This window comes from Ciconia boyciana, chromosome 3 (genome assembly GCF_034638445.1).
Source record: "Ciconia boyciana chromosome 3, ASM3463844v1, whole genome shotgun sequence".
Classification (NCBI taxonomy): Eukaryota; Metazoa; Chordata; class Aves; order Ciconiiformes; family Ciconiidae; genus Ciconia; species Ciconia boyciana.
Window position 1 is genome coordinate 115,625,033 of NC_132936.1, and position 15,907 is coordinate 115,640,939.

At 45.7% G+C, this 15,907-nt stretch overlaps 2 protein-coding genes across 5 annotated transcripts in view; one reads left to right on the top strand and one right to left on the bottom strand.

Annotated features, from left to right (window-relative positions):
- GEMIN6 (gem nuclear organelle associated protein 6) lies at positions 1 to 10,420 on the bottom strand. 2 transcript variants are annotated; one of them, XM_072857237.1, is made up of 3 exons: positions 10,317 to 10,420; positions 3,020 to 3,165; positions 1 to 1,288 (listed from the first exon to the last, which is right to left on the bottom strand). In XM_072857237.1, exons 2-3 carry the CDS (start codon positions 3,145 to 3,147, stop codon positions 913 to 915), a joined length of 504 nt encoding a protein of 167 aa, XP_072713338.1. In that variant the 5' UTR covers positions 3,148 to 3,165; positions 10,317 to 10,420; the 3' UTR covers positions 1 to 912. The 2 variants fall into 2 exon arrangements, with proteins under 2 accessions (XP_072713338.1, XP_072713337.1); XM_072857236.1 differs by lacking the exon at positions 10,317 to 10,420 and adding an exon at positions 8,323 to 8,468.
- SRSF7 (serine and arginine rich splicing factor 7) overlaps positions 10,081 to 15,907 on the top strand; it is a 6,777-nt gene continuing 950 nt past the window's right edge. Inside the window, exons 1-8 of one of the 3 annotated variants that reach the window (XM_072857233.1) lie at positions 10,081 to 10,237; positions 10,578 to 10,761; positions 10,910 to 11,086; positions 11,970 to 12,044; positions 12,134 to 12,235; positions 12,609 to 12,662; positions 14,869 to 14,913; positions 15,512 to 15,547. In XM_072857233.1, the coding sequence (XP_072713334.1) occupies positions 10,210 to 10,237; positions 10,578 to 10,761; positions 10,910 to 11,086; positions 11,970 to 12,044; positions 12,134 to 12,235; positions 12,609 to 12,662; positions 14,869 to 14,913; positions 15,512 to 15,547 (701 nt within the window). In that variant the 5' untranslated portion in view covers positions 10,081 to 10,209. The remainder of the gene's footprint in view (positions 10,238 to 10,577; positions 10,762 to 10,909; positions 11,087 to 11,969; positions 12,045 to 12,133; positions 12,236 to 12,608; positions 12,663 to 14,868; positions 14,914 to 15,511; positions 15,548 to 15,907) is intronic. The other 2 variants (XM_072857234.1, XM_072857235.1) reach the window with 2 other exon arrangements.

Sequence of the window (15,907 nt, forward strand, 5' to 3'; positions counted from 1 at the left end):
TGAGGAAGGCCTTTTATTAACGAGGGTTAGACAGACTTTTCAAATGCATTTGAGCATACTAATGTGTTTTGGTGCTATCTCATAATAAGACACAACAAATCAATACACTAAGAGATAAATGAGGGCTCTAAAGGCTCCTGACTAGATTAATAATCTCAGGAACAATCACATAATAGTTCTTGTATTGTGTGTTGCCATAAGCTAGAAACAAAGCATTAAGAAACACAAACTTATTGAACTGCAAGAAATGTTCTTTCTGCGGAACAAAGGTCTTCCAATCACTGCTGCTCTAAAATAACAAATATAGATAGGAAATGTTTCTAAAACCTGCTATTTGCCTACTAACTTTCTCTAATAGTTTTACAAACTTGGACCTACACTGTAACTCGTGTTCTAAAACCGGAGAACAGTTGAGGGGAAAAAAAACAAAGCAGCTTCCTGAACAATTTCTTTATCTGGTTTGGGAAGTCCAAGTGTCACAATTCTCCTTCCGGGGAAAAAAAAAAAATCTGGTAAGCAGTTCAAATAAACATGCCTACACCACTAGATAATTAATTTTAAAGGCAGAGGAAAACGTGGTTTAAATTTATCATCTATCGTCTTTCACAATACTGTTACAAAAAATACTTACTAAACTGATAGATCAGCTTAATACTGATATAGTAAACCAATGTATTGGTTTAATACATCATCATCATCCAATGGCTTGCTTTTAATAAAAAATAGTGCATGGAAAATGCTTCATGCTTTTAGTTTATACTGCTTGTTTTATCCCTTTCTTAACATAGAAAAATAAGACAAAACTACCTAAACCCAGCATTTTTCCAAATAGTGAATACTGATACCCAGGACAGTTCCTAAAATAGGGTGGGTAGACCCATTCCTAAAGACAACTGCTTTAAACAGCAGACATCACTGTTGTTTTTCAAGATAGCCCTGTATCAAGCCTTGAACCCGAGACAGAATAATCTCATTGGAGCTGCTGCACTCTTCTGGGCCGTATGGTGGGTCAACAGTCAATACCCCCGCCACACATAGTGTTCTTCCCGATTCACCTTGCTCTGTTACCGGGATGTGGTTTGTTTCTAGCCAAGTCTTCAAGTCATTCTTCCTCTTTTCAAGTTCCTCTGGGCTGTAGGCTTTGCTTTCTTCAGGTGCAAATATGCAAGAAAGCCGTTGCTTCATTTCATCATCCCCTTCTTTCAGTATTTCAACCTCCTGGACAGCATGGCCCAAGACAACAGATATGGACACTTTTTCATTCTCCAGGAATGTTGCAAGGACAATACTGCCAAGGAACGAAGGATGTATGAGTCACTGTACTTAAGACTGAGAAACACAGGCCAAGATTCTTGGAAATGAGTGCTCATTAGCATCAGTGTAACCCAGGTATTTGGGCAATATCAAGTACACAGCATTCTTGAAAAGCATGCTGCTATACCCTTAAAATACCAAAAATGTGGAGCTTTGTGGGTAACTTCTGGCCTTGAATTTGAAACTACTCTAGATACTATCAAGCAAAATGCTACTTTAAAAAAGCAAAGTATACATTAAAATCAGGCCTGGGAATCTAAATATTTTTGTGCAGCATTCCCAACCTTGCTGAAGAACCTCAAGTCTTCCAACGTTCAAAAACGATACCTTCATACATTCAGCACTTCGAATGCTGAAGGCAATGGTGGCAGCTAACATCAGAACCTTTTAATGACAAATTATTAATATTTAATTATTGATCATTACTAAAAGAATAATTTTTTTTTTAAATGAGCCTTGCTAGTTTCTTAACTGAAAACTATAGCTTGAGTATTACAATGGGAACACACCACAGCAGGTTCAGCCTGGTCTTTTCCCAAGGGCACTTACATCCCAGAAGTCCTAAAATACAGGTAGGAAGGCAGCTTGTTATATTTCTAGGATCTCTTCCCCATATATCAATGAAGAGGATCAGAAACTATTTTCTTCCTCTTGAGGGAAGAAAAATTCCAGGATTTGATGCCAGCACTTTGCTAATCTACTGTTGCCACCATTAGTGGAAGTAATTACTTTTTGGGAAATGTGCAACGAAATATGCCTTGATTTTAGCCTGGGCCCTCCCCAGAATCACTCACAGGTGCACACACGTTTCCTACCAAAATGATAAGCAACTCCAAGAGAAGATTAGAGTATCAGAGCTACTCCAGAGTTGAAGCAACAACCAATTCTTCTGAAACACATCAGAAGCTGGATGTTTTAGTTTCTAGCTTCCATCTTGTGCTCATGTGGGACAAGCTGACAACCAAAAAGGTATGAAAAAGCTCTGGCAGCAAGGAGTGGCAGTCTGGCAGTCAGATCTGGCAGTCAAATTTCTGCCTATTCCCTGGTGCGTTCTGCTTTTCAAACCGTTTTCAAGTTACTCAAGATACTAGAGACCTATGGTACCACTTTCTGTCCAGTGCCCTTGCTGATTTTCCCTGCTTCCTCTCCAAAGCAGCCACTACACCCTTATGGGTGTCCAGCTGGAGGGGAAAGCAGGGCATTGATGTGAGAACTCTGGACAGAGGATAAGGATTTCAACACCTAAAGCACTAAAAACATTCCTGCATTCCTGCTGTCTTTGTGAAGAAGGGCTTGGTATATTATTAAAAGTGGTCCTAAACACATGGATATCATTTAAAGTACTAACCTCAGGTCCACAATAAAGTCAGCATGAATCCAGGTATTATCCATTCCCCAAACTTATCAGTCCTTTGCATGAGATTAAAGTGGATTTAGGTGAACTGGCTTCATCAATTACAATATTGCTTTCTCTTAGTCCTTGCCAATTAAAAAAACAGGACACAGCCCCAATATGCATTTAGGTGAACTGGCTTCATCAATTACAATATTGCTTTCTCTTAGTCCTTGCCAATTAAAAAAACAGGACACAGCCCCAATATGCAGTTTTTGCTCCAAATAAGTTTGCTTCAGTCTTGGGATCTTTTCTCTTCCTGAAAAACTTGTTTTCTCTTAGCTTTACAGAAACAAAAGCTTTGGTACTTACCTGGCAGAAACTGGATCAACTGTTAAGACCCATCCTTCATATTCATGTCTCTCAATTGCAGCAACTTTCACCATTTTGTTCACATACGTCTCCCAGTCTAGAGCGCTTTTCCTCTGCCAGTCATTCATATTTCCTACATCCAGAACCTAGAAAACAGCCAGAGCAATTAGCCGAAGCAATGAATCCTTTTGCTTTGCCCTTCACATCAGAACTGAGTTTGCCTCCAGGTAAAGATCTTCCATTCGTCTTTGTGAGAGACTGAAAGAGTTAATGTCTCAAACATTGTGGTGAGGCGAGACAGGTCGGCGAGCATGGGATGGGGGAGAGTGAGAGCGGGACGTCTGGGACGTGGAGAGCGCATTGGAGGATGCGCGGTTCCGGGTTCTGCCGGACCTTACCATCTATGGCCAGAGGTCACACAGAGTTGATCTGAGGAAGGGGCTTGTGACCACCCCAGAGACCCCTCACGACCACCCCCCTCCCCCAGCGCCTGTGCAGAAGATTGAGAACTTTCTAGAACAAGAACCATGTAAGTCCTGAAGGCGGGGATTAGCTTATAAAAGACACACCCTCCAGGGAACCATGCATGCGCCCACCACTGGAGGATTGCCATGTCTGTCGTCGTCATCACGGGATCCAAGGGTGGTGATACTTTTTCTTTTTCCTCCTCTCTTCTCCTTTCCTTTTCTCACTTCTCTCTTCCTCCACTCTTCCAATATAGGCAAGTTTGGGATAAATTGTGACGGCTTGCCTGGAAAATAGCTCCATTGCCAAATTGCCTCTGTTCGTTTGTTGAGCTCGCCAGTTCGTTAAGTCTGTCCGTTTGTGGAATTGGCCAGTTAATAGCTGGCCAGACTGTTCCTCTGAGTCATTGTCGTGACTCTACCAACCATGTGGCTCTGCCAAGCAGAGATCGGCTTTTGTCGGTACACAAACCATTGGGGAATCGAAAAGATTCACCCATCTTGCAACCCACCGAGTGGGATGAGACATTAATTTGGTGTCAGAAGTGGGATTCCCTGACTTGATCAGTGAGAGGAACACGGAGGGGATATCAATTGACTCGAGAAGGGAGGATGTGAATCGGCTGAGTCCGAGTCCTCTGGCAGATGATCATGGCTTCCCGGGTTCAGCCTGATCTGGACTGCTCCCCTTTGTTAGAGTTGTTAAAAGCTGTTGTTTTGGGTGTTTTAGTAGCTGCGCTGATGGCAGCGCAGAAGTATAAGTGCATGGTAAAACGGGCTGAGCGAGAGGCGAGCGAATCGTTACAAGATTTGGTTAAAAGCTTGCAAGTGGAGCTAGAAGCTGAGCAGAAAAAATGGGTGTGAGCGGAAACGGCAGCGAATCGGTTGCGTGATGCTTTTGTCAGAGAGCGTGGGTTGCGGTTGGCACTAGTGGAGGCAGGATCTGGAGAGCCAGTGTGGGCACTCCACTCTAAGGAACGCAAGCTAGTTGACAGGGGGGTAGCTGGCCACTACCCCTGGGAGGAAATGGAACAGGCAAAGTGCCAACATGATGAGAGAACTGCTCCCCAACTTCACCCACTTATTAAAATGGAATTTCAATATGAAGGGGGTGCTGATACCGTGCCGGAAATCATAATGAAAGAAATACCCTATAGGGCAACTGAATTGGCAAAATTACAAGATAGATATAGTAGGCTCCCTAGAGAAACGGAGATGGCATATGTGGAGGGTCTCCCTCACAGGGGGGGGACAGAATTAAACTTTCTGAGGAGGAGGCTCAGGGATACTGGGGTCCAGGTGTGTTTCTAACTGTCCCCGACACTCGAGGCCCCTAGTCCCTAACTCAAAGGGCAGCATACTGGGCTGGAGGGCTAGACCCCTTGGAACGGGGAGATCCGGTGACCATCCCCACTCTGGGACTGGATCAAATTACCGAGAGCGTGCAGAAAGCCGCCTGCCTCCAGCTCATGCATGACAGGCAGTTAATACCCCATCCGCCCTCCCCAATGTTGCTAAAAGCCGACCCCAATCGAATGAAACCCCTGATAAAAGGCCTTCCTGATCCCCTGAAGCTACATGCCATACAAATCCAGGACTGCCTAAGGGCAGCGCTCCCAATTCAGGAGCGTTTAACAGAAATGCTAACACCAGGGAGAAACCAAACGCAGTCCACTCCAATGGAATTACCCCTCACCTGGGGAGGGGTTGTGCAGGAGCTGATCAGTTATAGGCGCAACGTGGGAGTCTCTGGAGGGGAACAAAGGGGTAAAGCCACGGCTAGGAGAACCAGATTAGACAATTGGCTTTTAAAAGGCCTGCCCCTCGGAAGACCTCCTGATAATCCGTTGCTTTTAAAACCGGTCTGAAAAGGGACAGAGTTTTCCTTTTCTTTTGCAGGGGGAGAACCAGACCATCACCTGCTAAAACATAGTGATCTCGTCGGAGGAGTGCTGGACCTCGATGAGTACCGCCAATGTTATAATAATAGCCCTAATATGTATTTACTATTTCTCACATGGATGGTGGTCCTCCTCTCCTCCAGGAAAGGAGGACATGGGGGGGAGTGGAAACCATATTCCTTCGAGCCTTGTGTGGGAACTATGATTTCTCACGTAGATGGTGGTCCTCCTCTCCTCCGGGAAAGGAGGACACGGGGGAAGTGGAAACCATATTCCTTAGAAGCTTGTGTGGGAACTAATTCATGTGTTTACTAGAATCTGGAACAGAACTGACCAAGGGATATGTGTTGCCCTTCCCCAGTCAACTGAACAAGGATTGAGATTTGTTGTTGTTGGTGGTGGTTTTTGTTGCATTACCCAATAGTATGTATAACTTGGAGAAGTTCTTAACTATAACACAGGTCCTGGGGACGCCCCCCAAAACCTGGCTCTTGGAGAGAGTAAGGGTTCTGATAAGGGACATGTGTATTTGTTGGGTTTATCCTTCCCGCAGATATAGAAACCGGGATGTTCTGTGCAACAAGACTTATGGTAGAGTCAGGTATTGCGGCATACCCCGTACAGGCTACCCTTTGCAGAGCCTGCCGCTCACTGCAAAACTTGACATACCTGTAAAATTAGCATATACCCGGCCCCCTTGGGACTCGTTTGGGGATGTTCTAATGGGAAATTTTATTCCTGCTTAACATTGAAGTATCACGCTGGTCTGAAATGTGGATTAGTCATCCCATCCTTATGTCCATCTCATGTTTTCAGTTTCACCGCCCCTCCCTGGCGAGTGCGCTGGGAAGTGGCAAAAGCCCCAAAAACCTCCATCTTGAATTTAAGTGATGGAGAATGTTGTATAACATTGTCCATCTCACAACTCCAGTACTACTGCACTCTACTACTACTACTACACTCACAACATCAGTACTACTGTAGAGGCAGCACGGACCAAAATGAAAGAAATTGCTGACCAAGCTGCTGAACTATTTAGATCACTCCAACCGAAAGACTGTTTCAATGGGCATGCACCTGGATCTTGGTTCGCTTCCCTCCTACAATCCTGGGGACTCATGGGGTGGGGGAAATGGTTAATGCAAATTGGAATAACCCTGTTGGCTGGATTTCTGTTCATTATGACTGGCATAGCTATTGTTTAATGTATGATTACCCATCTGCTTGCTTCTGCTTTCATTCTTTTCTCCTGCTGTTCACTATGTACATATCACCACCCTGGAAGACAAAATCAAGGACCCTCCGCCAACTCTCATTGAAAATGTACGATTTTGCAAACTATGTCTTCTCAATCTTCTCTATGTGAAAATTGTCGCCCTAGATGAAGATTATATAAATGTTTGAGCCACGCGGTGGTGTGAGAGACTGAAAGAGTTAATGTCTCAAACATTGTGGCGAGGTGAGACGCTATTTGCATGGCGACGGCAGGTCGAGGAGCACAGGGTGGGGGAGAGGGGGAGAGGGACATGGAGAGTGCATCGGAGGATGCGCGGTTCCGGGTTCTGCCGGACCTTACCATCTATGGCCAGAGGTCACACAGAGTTGATCTGAGGAAGGGGCTTGCGACCACCCCAGAGACCCCTCACAACCATCCCCCTCTCCCAGTGCCTGCGCAGAAGATTGAGAACTTTCTAGAACAAGAACCACGTAAGTCTTGAAGGGGCATACCTGGAGGCAGGGATTAGCTTATAAAAGACACACCCTCCAGGGAACCACGCGTGTGCCCACCACTGGAGGATTGCCATGTCTGTCGTCGTCATCGCGGGATCCAAGGGTGGTGATACTTTTTCTTTCTCTTTCCTCCTCTCTTCTCCTTTCCTTTTCTCGCTTCTCTCTTCCTCCACTCTTCCAATATGTGTAAGTTTGGGATAAATTGTGACAGGTTGCCCAGAAAATAGCTCCATTGCCAAATTGCCTCTGTTCGTTTGTTGAGCTCGCCAGTTCGTTGTTTGTCCGTTTGTTGAATTTGCCAGTTAATAAAGTTGCTGGCCAGACTGTTCCTCTGAGTCATTGTCATGACTCTACCGACCACGCGGCTCTGCCGAGCAGAGATCGGCTTTTGTCGGTACACAAACCCTCGGGGAATCAAAAAGATTCATCCATCTTGCAACCCACCGAGTGGGATGAGACAGTCTTAAGCACAATTTGCTTTTTTTAAAAGCAAACATTCACACAAGTGGTTTTCATATTGCTGCAGTTCTGTAATTTCCCACCCAGTTCACTTGTTTTTAAAGGCACAAAATGAAGCCTCAAAAATCACTGTTCTGCTAACTTAACACTTTCCCATTGCATTAAACATTCAATTTATTGCTCTGCCCTCTTACAAAACCTTCGGGATCCCTGTCCCTTGAGGGCAGAAGTTTACTGCCTTTGCTCTGTGTACTGGCACATCCCTTGAGTCCAAGCCCTTCCACTGCCTGTGGATGAGCGTTATCCACCCGGATCCAGGCTCTATCCTCATCCCCTACGGTAGGACGAGCAGCAAGTGCTGTTCCACTCTTTTCCCCGTACCAGTTGCACTACTGGTAATGACAGCAAAGCCACACCTGTCTCAGCTTGCGGCCACACAAGCATTTGTCCCCATCCCAGTATCCCTCCGCGAAAGGGGCTGGAGAGAGACGGGGACAGCGCAGTGGAGAGAGGACAAAGGGCTGGAGGAAGCTCCCTCCTTCGTTCCCTCCAGGTTCCGTGGCGCTGCCATCCCGCCTGCCTGCTCCCAGCTGAAGCAGCACGCGGCGGGACGGGCAGCGCAGGCAGCGACCTGGACCAGGCAAGATGAGCCGCCCGGCTCCCGCCGCTGCAGCAGCCAGGCTCCACGGGGGCAGGAGGGGGGAGCACCCCGGGTCTACCCCGCCCCTGCACCCGCATCCCCACTCACCGACTACGATGGCCGCCCGCCGCTCGGTTCCTGACCCTGCCCAGGGCGCCTGGGAGCCTGCCCCGGCCCGGCCCCCTGCGCTCCCTGGCGGGACCGCCGCTTCCTGCTGCAACTGAACATCCTCCCCCGCCACAGTTTAGGGGTTTTTTAAGCACGAAATTTAAGGCTCCTGAGGCAGGGAAATGCTCAGATCTGGAGTGTTCTATAAATATGGGTGTGCACATAAATGATATATAGATTTATATATATGAGGCCAGATTGCAAAACAAGGAGGCGGGGCGTGTAGCACTTAAATCCACCTGGTGTTCTGCCTTAATTAAGTTGGGTTTGCCGATGCTGCTGCTAGTGCTTGTGAGTTTGCTAACTTGAGTACGCAAAACCATGGCTCAAGCCTCTTCAAGCAATCTGTGTGCATAAATAGGTATAGATGCATGCTGTGTGTATCTGCTCCTTAAAAATAAGATATTTTTGCTCCCTAGTTTTGAGTTGTCTTTACAAGCTTTCCTGTGAAGCTGTGAGAGCGAGAAACTTGATTTCCCCCCTCAGAAAGCTGCTCTATTTTACCGCTAATGAAAAACTTAGTATGGATGAAGCAAACAAGCTGCCCTCATTTCAGTAATTTAAGTGAAAGCAAGCATGCGATGATTTTGTGAGCGTAAGAGAAAAAATATCAAGGGTATAAAACGAGATAGTTTTATTTTGCAGGCTTAAGGAGGTAATTTCCTTTTTTTTTTTTTGTGACGTTTCAATTCAACTTCCACAGATAATGGGGATTATTTATGAATGGCTTATGCCACTGTATTCAGCTACTGTTCTCTTCCAGAGTTATAGTTTGTTTATTAGAAAGCAGGGATTAGCAAATCTAATTGTTTTCGCTATAAGAGCAAGCAACACAATGGGAAATCTTAGCTTCCGTTTGAAAGAAAAGCACTGGAAAGAAGGAATGTGGTTTGTTTTTACCTATTTATGTGCATAACACATTTTAGTTGTTTACGGTCTAAATAGCTTCCTAACTGGTCTCCTTCTGGATGACAGACTGGAGGGCAGCTTGTTCACAGTCCCTTTTGAACAAAATACTCCAAACATCTTCGGTTTTAGTTCTTGCTAGGCTCAGTCCCTACTGATTTTTTTTTCTCCATTGTTGCCAGTGTAGTTACTTAATTGTTCTGAACCACGAAGCCCTTAAGTATTTTTTTATCCTGTCATCTAAGCCATATCTTATAGATACAGGTCACTATCGTGGGCAGTTACTACACCTTTCCCACCGTAAATTTAACCTTAATCACGGTCACAAAGAGGTGCAACTCTCCCAACTCAAGTAACTGTACTAGTGGAAGCTCCTGGCGCAGATCAAGTCGTAAATACGCCATTCGGGACACAAAAGCCGCTTTTCTGGTGAGAACAGCTCCGCTGGTATTGCTGCACCGCCTTCCTAAGCCTACAGCGCCCTTTCGGGAGATCGGCACAGGCCTGAAGCGCTTCCCTCCGCCCTGGGGAAGGGTGCTTCTCAGGCGCTGCTGGCCTCCGCTCCGGAGTCGGCTTCCCGCTGCGGTCCCGTTCGCTCACCACGGGAACCCATCGCTGCCGGAACCCCCCCCCCCGGTGGCGCAGCGGCTACCGGGCGACCCCCGAGGCCGCCTCCCGCGCCGGCCCTGGCGCTTCCCGCCCTCTGTCCCCCTCAGGCGCCAGCAGCCGCACCCCGCCGTCGCCGTGGCAACCGGCGCCCCACTGCCCGCCCTGCCCCCTGGCGCGCACCACCCCTCGCGCGCATGCGCGCCGCCTCACGCCGCAGCCCCGCGCCGCCTGGGGGAGGAGGGAGAGGAAGGCAGGGGGCAGGCGCGGGCGGCGGCGCGTGCGCGCGGAGAGGCGGTTGGCGGAGCCGTTAGGATGTCGCGTTACGGCCGCTATGGAGGCGGTGAGTTCCTGGCGCGTCGCGAGTGGCGGGCGGCTGCGCGGAGGGGAGGGTGAGGGAGGTGCGCGGAAGGGGCGATTACCGCGGGCAGCGGAGCGGCCGGCGGTCGGTGAGGGGGAAGGAAGGCGAGGCGGCCGTTGCTGCCGTTGTCGCCGCCGCCATTTTGCGTCAGCGGCCGTGGGGGAGGGGGTGCGCCCGCGCGTGCCGCTGCTCGTGGTGAAGGCGGGAGCGGGCCGCGCAAACAAGATGGCGGCGCCCGGGGGGGGGGGGGGCGGGGCGGGGCAGCTGTTTCGGGGGCGCTGCGTGAGCCCGCCTCTTACTCTGACGCTGGCTTCGCTCCCAGCAGAGACCAAGGTGTACGTGGGGAACCTGGGCACGGGCGCGGGAAAAGGCGAGCTGGAGAGAGCCTTCAGCTACTACGGGCCCCTGAGAACCGTGTGGATCGCGAGGAACCCGCCGGGGTTTGCCTTCGTGGAGTTTGAAGACCCGAGGGATGCTGAAGATGCTGTCCGTGGACTTGATGGGAAGTACGTGTGCATTTCAGATGTTTGCAGGAGCTACAGCCGATTTTAAAACCAGAGAGAGAATCGGGGTTTTCTCTCTGTTTCTTCTCCTTTTTGTAGTTCTGCCATAAACAGTAACGATTAACTTAGAGCCATCATGGACTTGTTGCAGGGTGATATGTGGCTCCAGGGTTAGAGTGGAAGTGTCAACAGGGATGCCTCGTCGCTCCCGTTATGACAGGCCTCCTGCACGGCGCCCCTTTGACCCTAATGACAGATGCTATGAGTGTGGTGAGAAAGGCCACTATGCTTATGATTGTCACCGCTATAGTCGCCGAAGGAGGAGCAGGTACGTGTGGGGCCAGAGTGGCTGGGTTGCTTCACCAGTTCACTTTTGTGTAGCTCTTGTTAGCAAAGAACAGAATGTTACGCCAGTTTTCTTTAAACTTTAACGCTAGAATAAATGTATAGGTGTATATTACAATTTGTTGCTATTTCTATAAAATGTTAATATCTTAATAATCAACCTGGTCAAAACCTTTCAGGTTTCTTCGTTTGAGTCAGTCGCCTTGATTCAGAATGTCACGAGCCTTAAGATTTCATGCTGAGGCGCCTTGCAAATCCGACACTTAAGATCCTCCTAGACCTTGAGGTGATCAGCATAAGAGGCCAGATCCCCTCGAGCCATCTACACGTAGCTTCACCTTATTCTTTAAGGGCAGAAAATTTGAGACGGTGATCGCCGTAACAGTAAATTTGGCTTTCAATTGGGGCCCCCCTCCGGTTTAGAAAGAGGAACACCAGATTGACCACATTCCCACCTAGAAAAATCTTCTTGCGTCAATCAAGCCTCACCCTGGCTCATTGGGCTGTCAGTTTGATCGTCGTTAGATTGAAGAGAACACCTAGATGCAGCGATCGGCTATAGATACTTCTAGATCGTCTAGATCTGCTAGACCTTGGGCCAAAGAGGGTCGACCTGCAAACTTGCAAGGTTTATTTTAAATACGCATTACAGTGTTTTCTATTCTAATGTAATTCTGCAATGTAATTCAGCTTTTAACATTTTTCTAGGTAGTAAAATGCTCAAGACAAGTAGGCCCAGAGATTTTTCCAACTGACAGATGCTAGTTCTTTAGTTGTCTGAAATCAGTTTTGACTTCAGCAGGGCCTCACGTGCACTGATTGCTGCAGCTGTTTCCTGATACCTGTTTTCTCTAACCTAAAACCAGGTCCCGGTCTAGATCCCGTTCGAGGTCCCGAGGAAGAAGGTATTCTCGGTCACGCAGTCGGAGTCGTGGTAGGAGGTGTGCTTAAGTTTGTCTTTTGTTCCTATTTGCTTCTTTTGCTTAGAAAAAGCTACACTTGTACAACTCTTTAATTCACTTCTTTGCAGGTCCAGGTCAGCTTCCTATCGTAGGTCCCGGTCTGTTTCTCCTCGTAGGTCTAGGTCTGTGTCCCCCCGCCGGTCCCGATCGGGTTCCTTGAAGAGATCAAGGTAATTAGTAGTAATTTTTAATAGGTTGTGTGTTTTGTTTTTGTTGTTGTTTTTTGTTTTAGTTAGGGGATTCAAAAAGGTATTGGATAGCAGACTCTGAAAGGTGTTCACCTCTAGAAATCAGACTTTATCATGCTTTAAAATGTTTCTGATTATCCTAGTCGAATTTACAGGCATGGTAATACAATTAGCCTTGAGACCCTATACAGCTGCATATCTCATGATGAATTTTGATGTCTAAAACGTCCAATGATCACGTAGGTTTTAAGTTCAACATGTAGACATTAATCTAAGTAGTGCTGTAATTGTCATCACTTCTGGTTGAGTTGACTTCTTTGATTTTGTTTTAATTTGTCTTAATTCTTTATTTCAGGTCTAGATCAAGATCCAGATCTAGATCCAGATCTGTTACATGGCCCCGAAGCAGGTAAGATCTCTTCCGTGACTGCACATACTTAGTAAAAGTTGCTTAAAAGTCTGTTTAGGCTTTCTAACAGCTGTTAACATTTTCAGAAAAAGCTGTGTTTTCTCTCCACTAACTTAGGGGTCTGTAGTTTTAAAAAGCAGTGCAGAAGATTGTTCTTTCTCTTTTTATTGTTTTACATATCAATGATTTCAGGTCCTGATGGTCATCACAAGTACTGTTTTGATCAGTTTGCATTAACAGCTAACATAGTGAACAAATTTAGAATTAATCCGAAAAGTTTTTTTTCTTTTTCTTTGTGTAGCACACACAAGATTGTGGATTCTTCCCATTATTTGTCAGAGAAATCAGGATACTTTTCCACTAGTGTGTTAAAGCATTAATGCATGTAGCCAGGCAAGTCGTAAAGGGCTTGCTAGTGCCCTGAGTGTTACAGATGTTTCCAGCTCTGTTGAATAACAGTGTCAGTCTGCAGGAGTGGAATTAACTTTGAGATAAACACCTGTCAGAGTTACTTTGTAACAACAAATGTGCTATAAGAGTGATGATCAAATTTTAACGGAACACAGGATGTCATTCATTCTCTTAAGTTGTAGTTTAATCCTTCCATAGTAAGTGAATGCAGCTTGTGCCTTGTGCAACCTTGTCCAGGCAGCGTGGCTGACATAGGTTGATTGGATGTCCTCGGCGAGCTGTCATAGGAGAACAAGGGTAAATTGAAGTTCTGCTCTGAAGGAGATGGTACTGCTCTTGCCCCAGCCCATTCCCAGGCCTACTGTTCTGGTTTGATGTCTGCTCTCTGAAGTAAATAACACAATAGTCAACCATGAAGAAACACAAAAAAATAAAGCGAAGCATTAGCTGAAGGGAGTAAGGTGGAAAAATCTACAGCTGAAGATGGCAGATTCACTGCTGAGAGGTGGTGGTGGCATTTTCTGAGAGTGGAACAGCAAGCAATGACAGGAGTTTTTAGGGAATGGAGAGATGAAAACCAGAAGATGTTTTGACAATTAAGAGCAGAAACTCACACATAAGAGTCCAGAAACTAGTAAAAACAGAAGGGAAATTCCCTGGGGCAGTAGAGCAATGCCTTTCACTGATCAGGTACACTTTCTCTACCTGTTGCTAAGATATGGTGAAACAATACCAGTTGTTCCAATGTGACTTAATCATGGCTCATCACTTTGCTGTCAGTGATGAGCAGAAAACAGCTACAGCCAACAGGCTCTCAAAGAGAAAAACATCTTGATTTTACCACCATTGTTTTCTTTTTTTAGTACCAGGATGGTTTTCTGCAGTGTAAAGGATGATTTAGTGAAATTTCTAGACTATTGTGTGACGCCTTTCATTGTAAGTAGAGATTAAGTGACTGAGACAGAGGAAATTACAGGCATACAAGTACAGAGAAGTGGCAAAATATTGGTGCTTAACTCTTAATGAAGTCACTGTTAAACTTCCACATGAGGCAATTGAAAGATGGTTTCTTTACAGAAGAATCAAAGGAATGCATAGCACCCAGAGACACGCTCTTGATTCATAAGGAAGACAGACTGAATAAGTATTACATGATGTTTCTGGTTTGACAGCGTCAAAGTGTACATCTGGAAGTTGTGGAAAGCCTTGGATGTGGAAAGTAGAACAGTTCCTTTGGGAACCTAAAAATTTAAGTTATTTTTTTAGGCAGTATTAGTGTTCTTATGGTGCAGCAGTCTTATCTCAAAGACTGACATTTTTGACAGTCTTTTCACAAGGGTTAAGTTCAGACAGATTTAAAAAAATATTTTGAGCAAGTGCATATATAAGATGAAGTGCACTGAGGAGAAGATATTTGTAGCAGCATGCTGCCTGGAGCCATTTTCAACTATAGTGGTAGATGTCACTCAAGCCTAATAAAACTTGCAAGTTTAGAGCATGGGTTTTTATTAGCTTTGTGAAAATACTGGTCAGGATTTGGGTTGTTCATGTATTCCTGCCACCTGCATCAGCAAACACCAGTCAGCCAGGGACCAAAGTACAGAGCAACATGTGCACCATCCATTTAAAAAGCTTTCTTCTGAAACTTAGCAGGAAAAGCCCTGGAAGCTCGCAGGATTCTATCTGTTCAGCATGACAGTTCTTACACATTTAGTGTGAATCTTGCTGTCTCAAATGTGGGAACATGCCTGCTACCAGCTTCCCTGCTGAGCTGTGTTTTTTCTTCTTCTTGTAGGTCTAGGTCTCATGGCAGATCAAAGTCTGGCTCACCGGCTAAGAGGTAAGCATACAGAGATAAAGCCCGCAGTAGTATCTAGAATTCAGTATTAGGTTTGCATGATTAACAGAGCCTGGTCCTTTAGAAAAAAATCCTGCATACATGGGTGCCCAGCTAATCTGTTTGCAATATGACTGAGATTATAACATTTCCTTTGCAGCTATTTGGAATATGTTCCTTACCCATCTCTTTGTTTTCATTAACTCTTTGTAGTTTCCAACATAGTACTGATTTTTTTGTGTCTTTGTGCTCAGTTCTGTTAAATTTTTCTATCCATCAGATAACGGACTTCAGCTTTATTAATGCTGTTGATAAAACAGCAGGAGTCTGTGGTGATGATTCTTTTCTCAAAGCTTCACCTCAGTACCACCTCTTTTTTTCCTGTTTTCTCTACTGAAGACAGTTCCTTAAAATTAATCTCCATGCTAAATGAATTGAGAATCCCTGTCAGAGTAAAAGTTGATTTGAATACTTTGCCGTTTTGAAGAGCTTCTGGCTAGATTCCCATAATAATTCTATTGCCGTCTAAGATGCATATTTTTTTGAATATAAAAGTTCCATTTGACCTTTAAGCTGCATTGATGATATTCTGTTTTGACAGTCGGTCAAAGTCCCGATCACCATCTCCAAAGAGAAGGTATGTTGATCTCCCTACTAATAACGTAGACTCCGTAGAGCTGGCATTTTAGTATCTGCAGTGATCTCTGCTGAGGAGTTTGACTGCTGCTTGTAGGAAAATACTGGAAAGGTATTTTGCCAAGATCTCTTCGACAGAAATAATGTTGTGATTGTGGTTTTATATATGGTACTACATACGTGGTAATAATTCCTTGGAATACTGGTTATGTAGCAGTGTTACGTCACACCTTTGTCTGCTCCTGTGTTAATTTCAGTTCACTAACAGTTTTATTGCACAGTGACTTCCTACTGGTGAAAGCACAGAATAAAGCTTTGAGTCTCATTAAAAGCTGCAGTGAGGTTGGGGAAAATAGGGTGG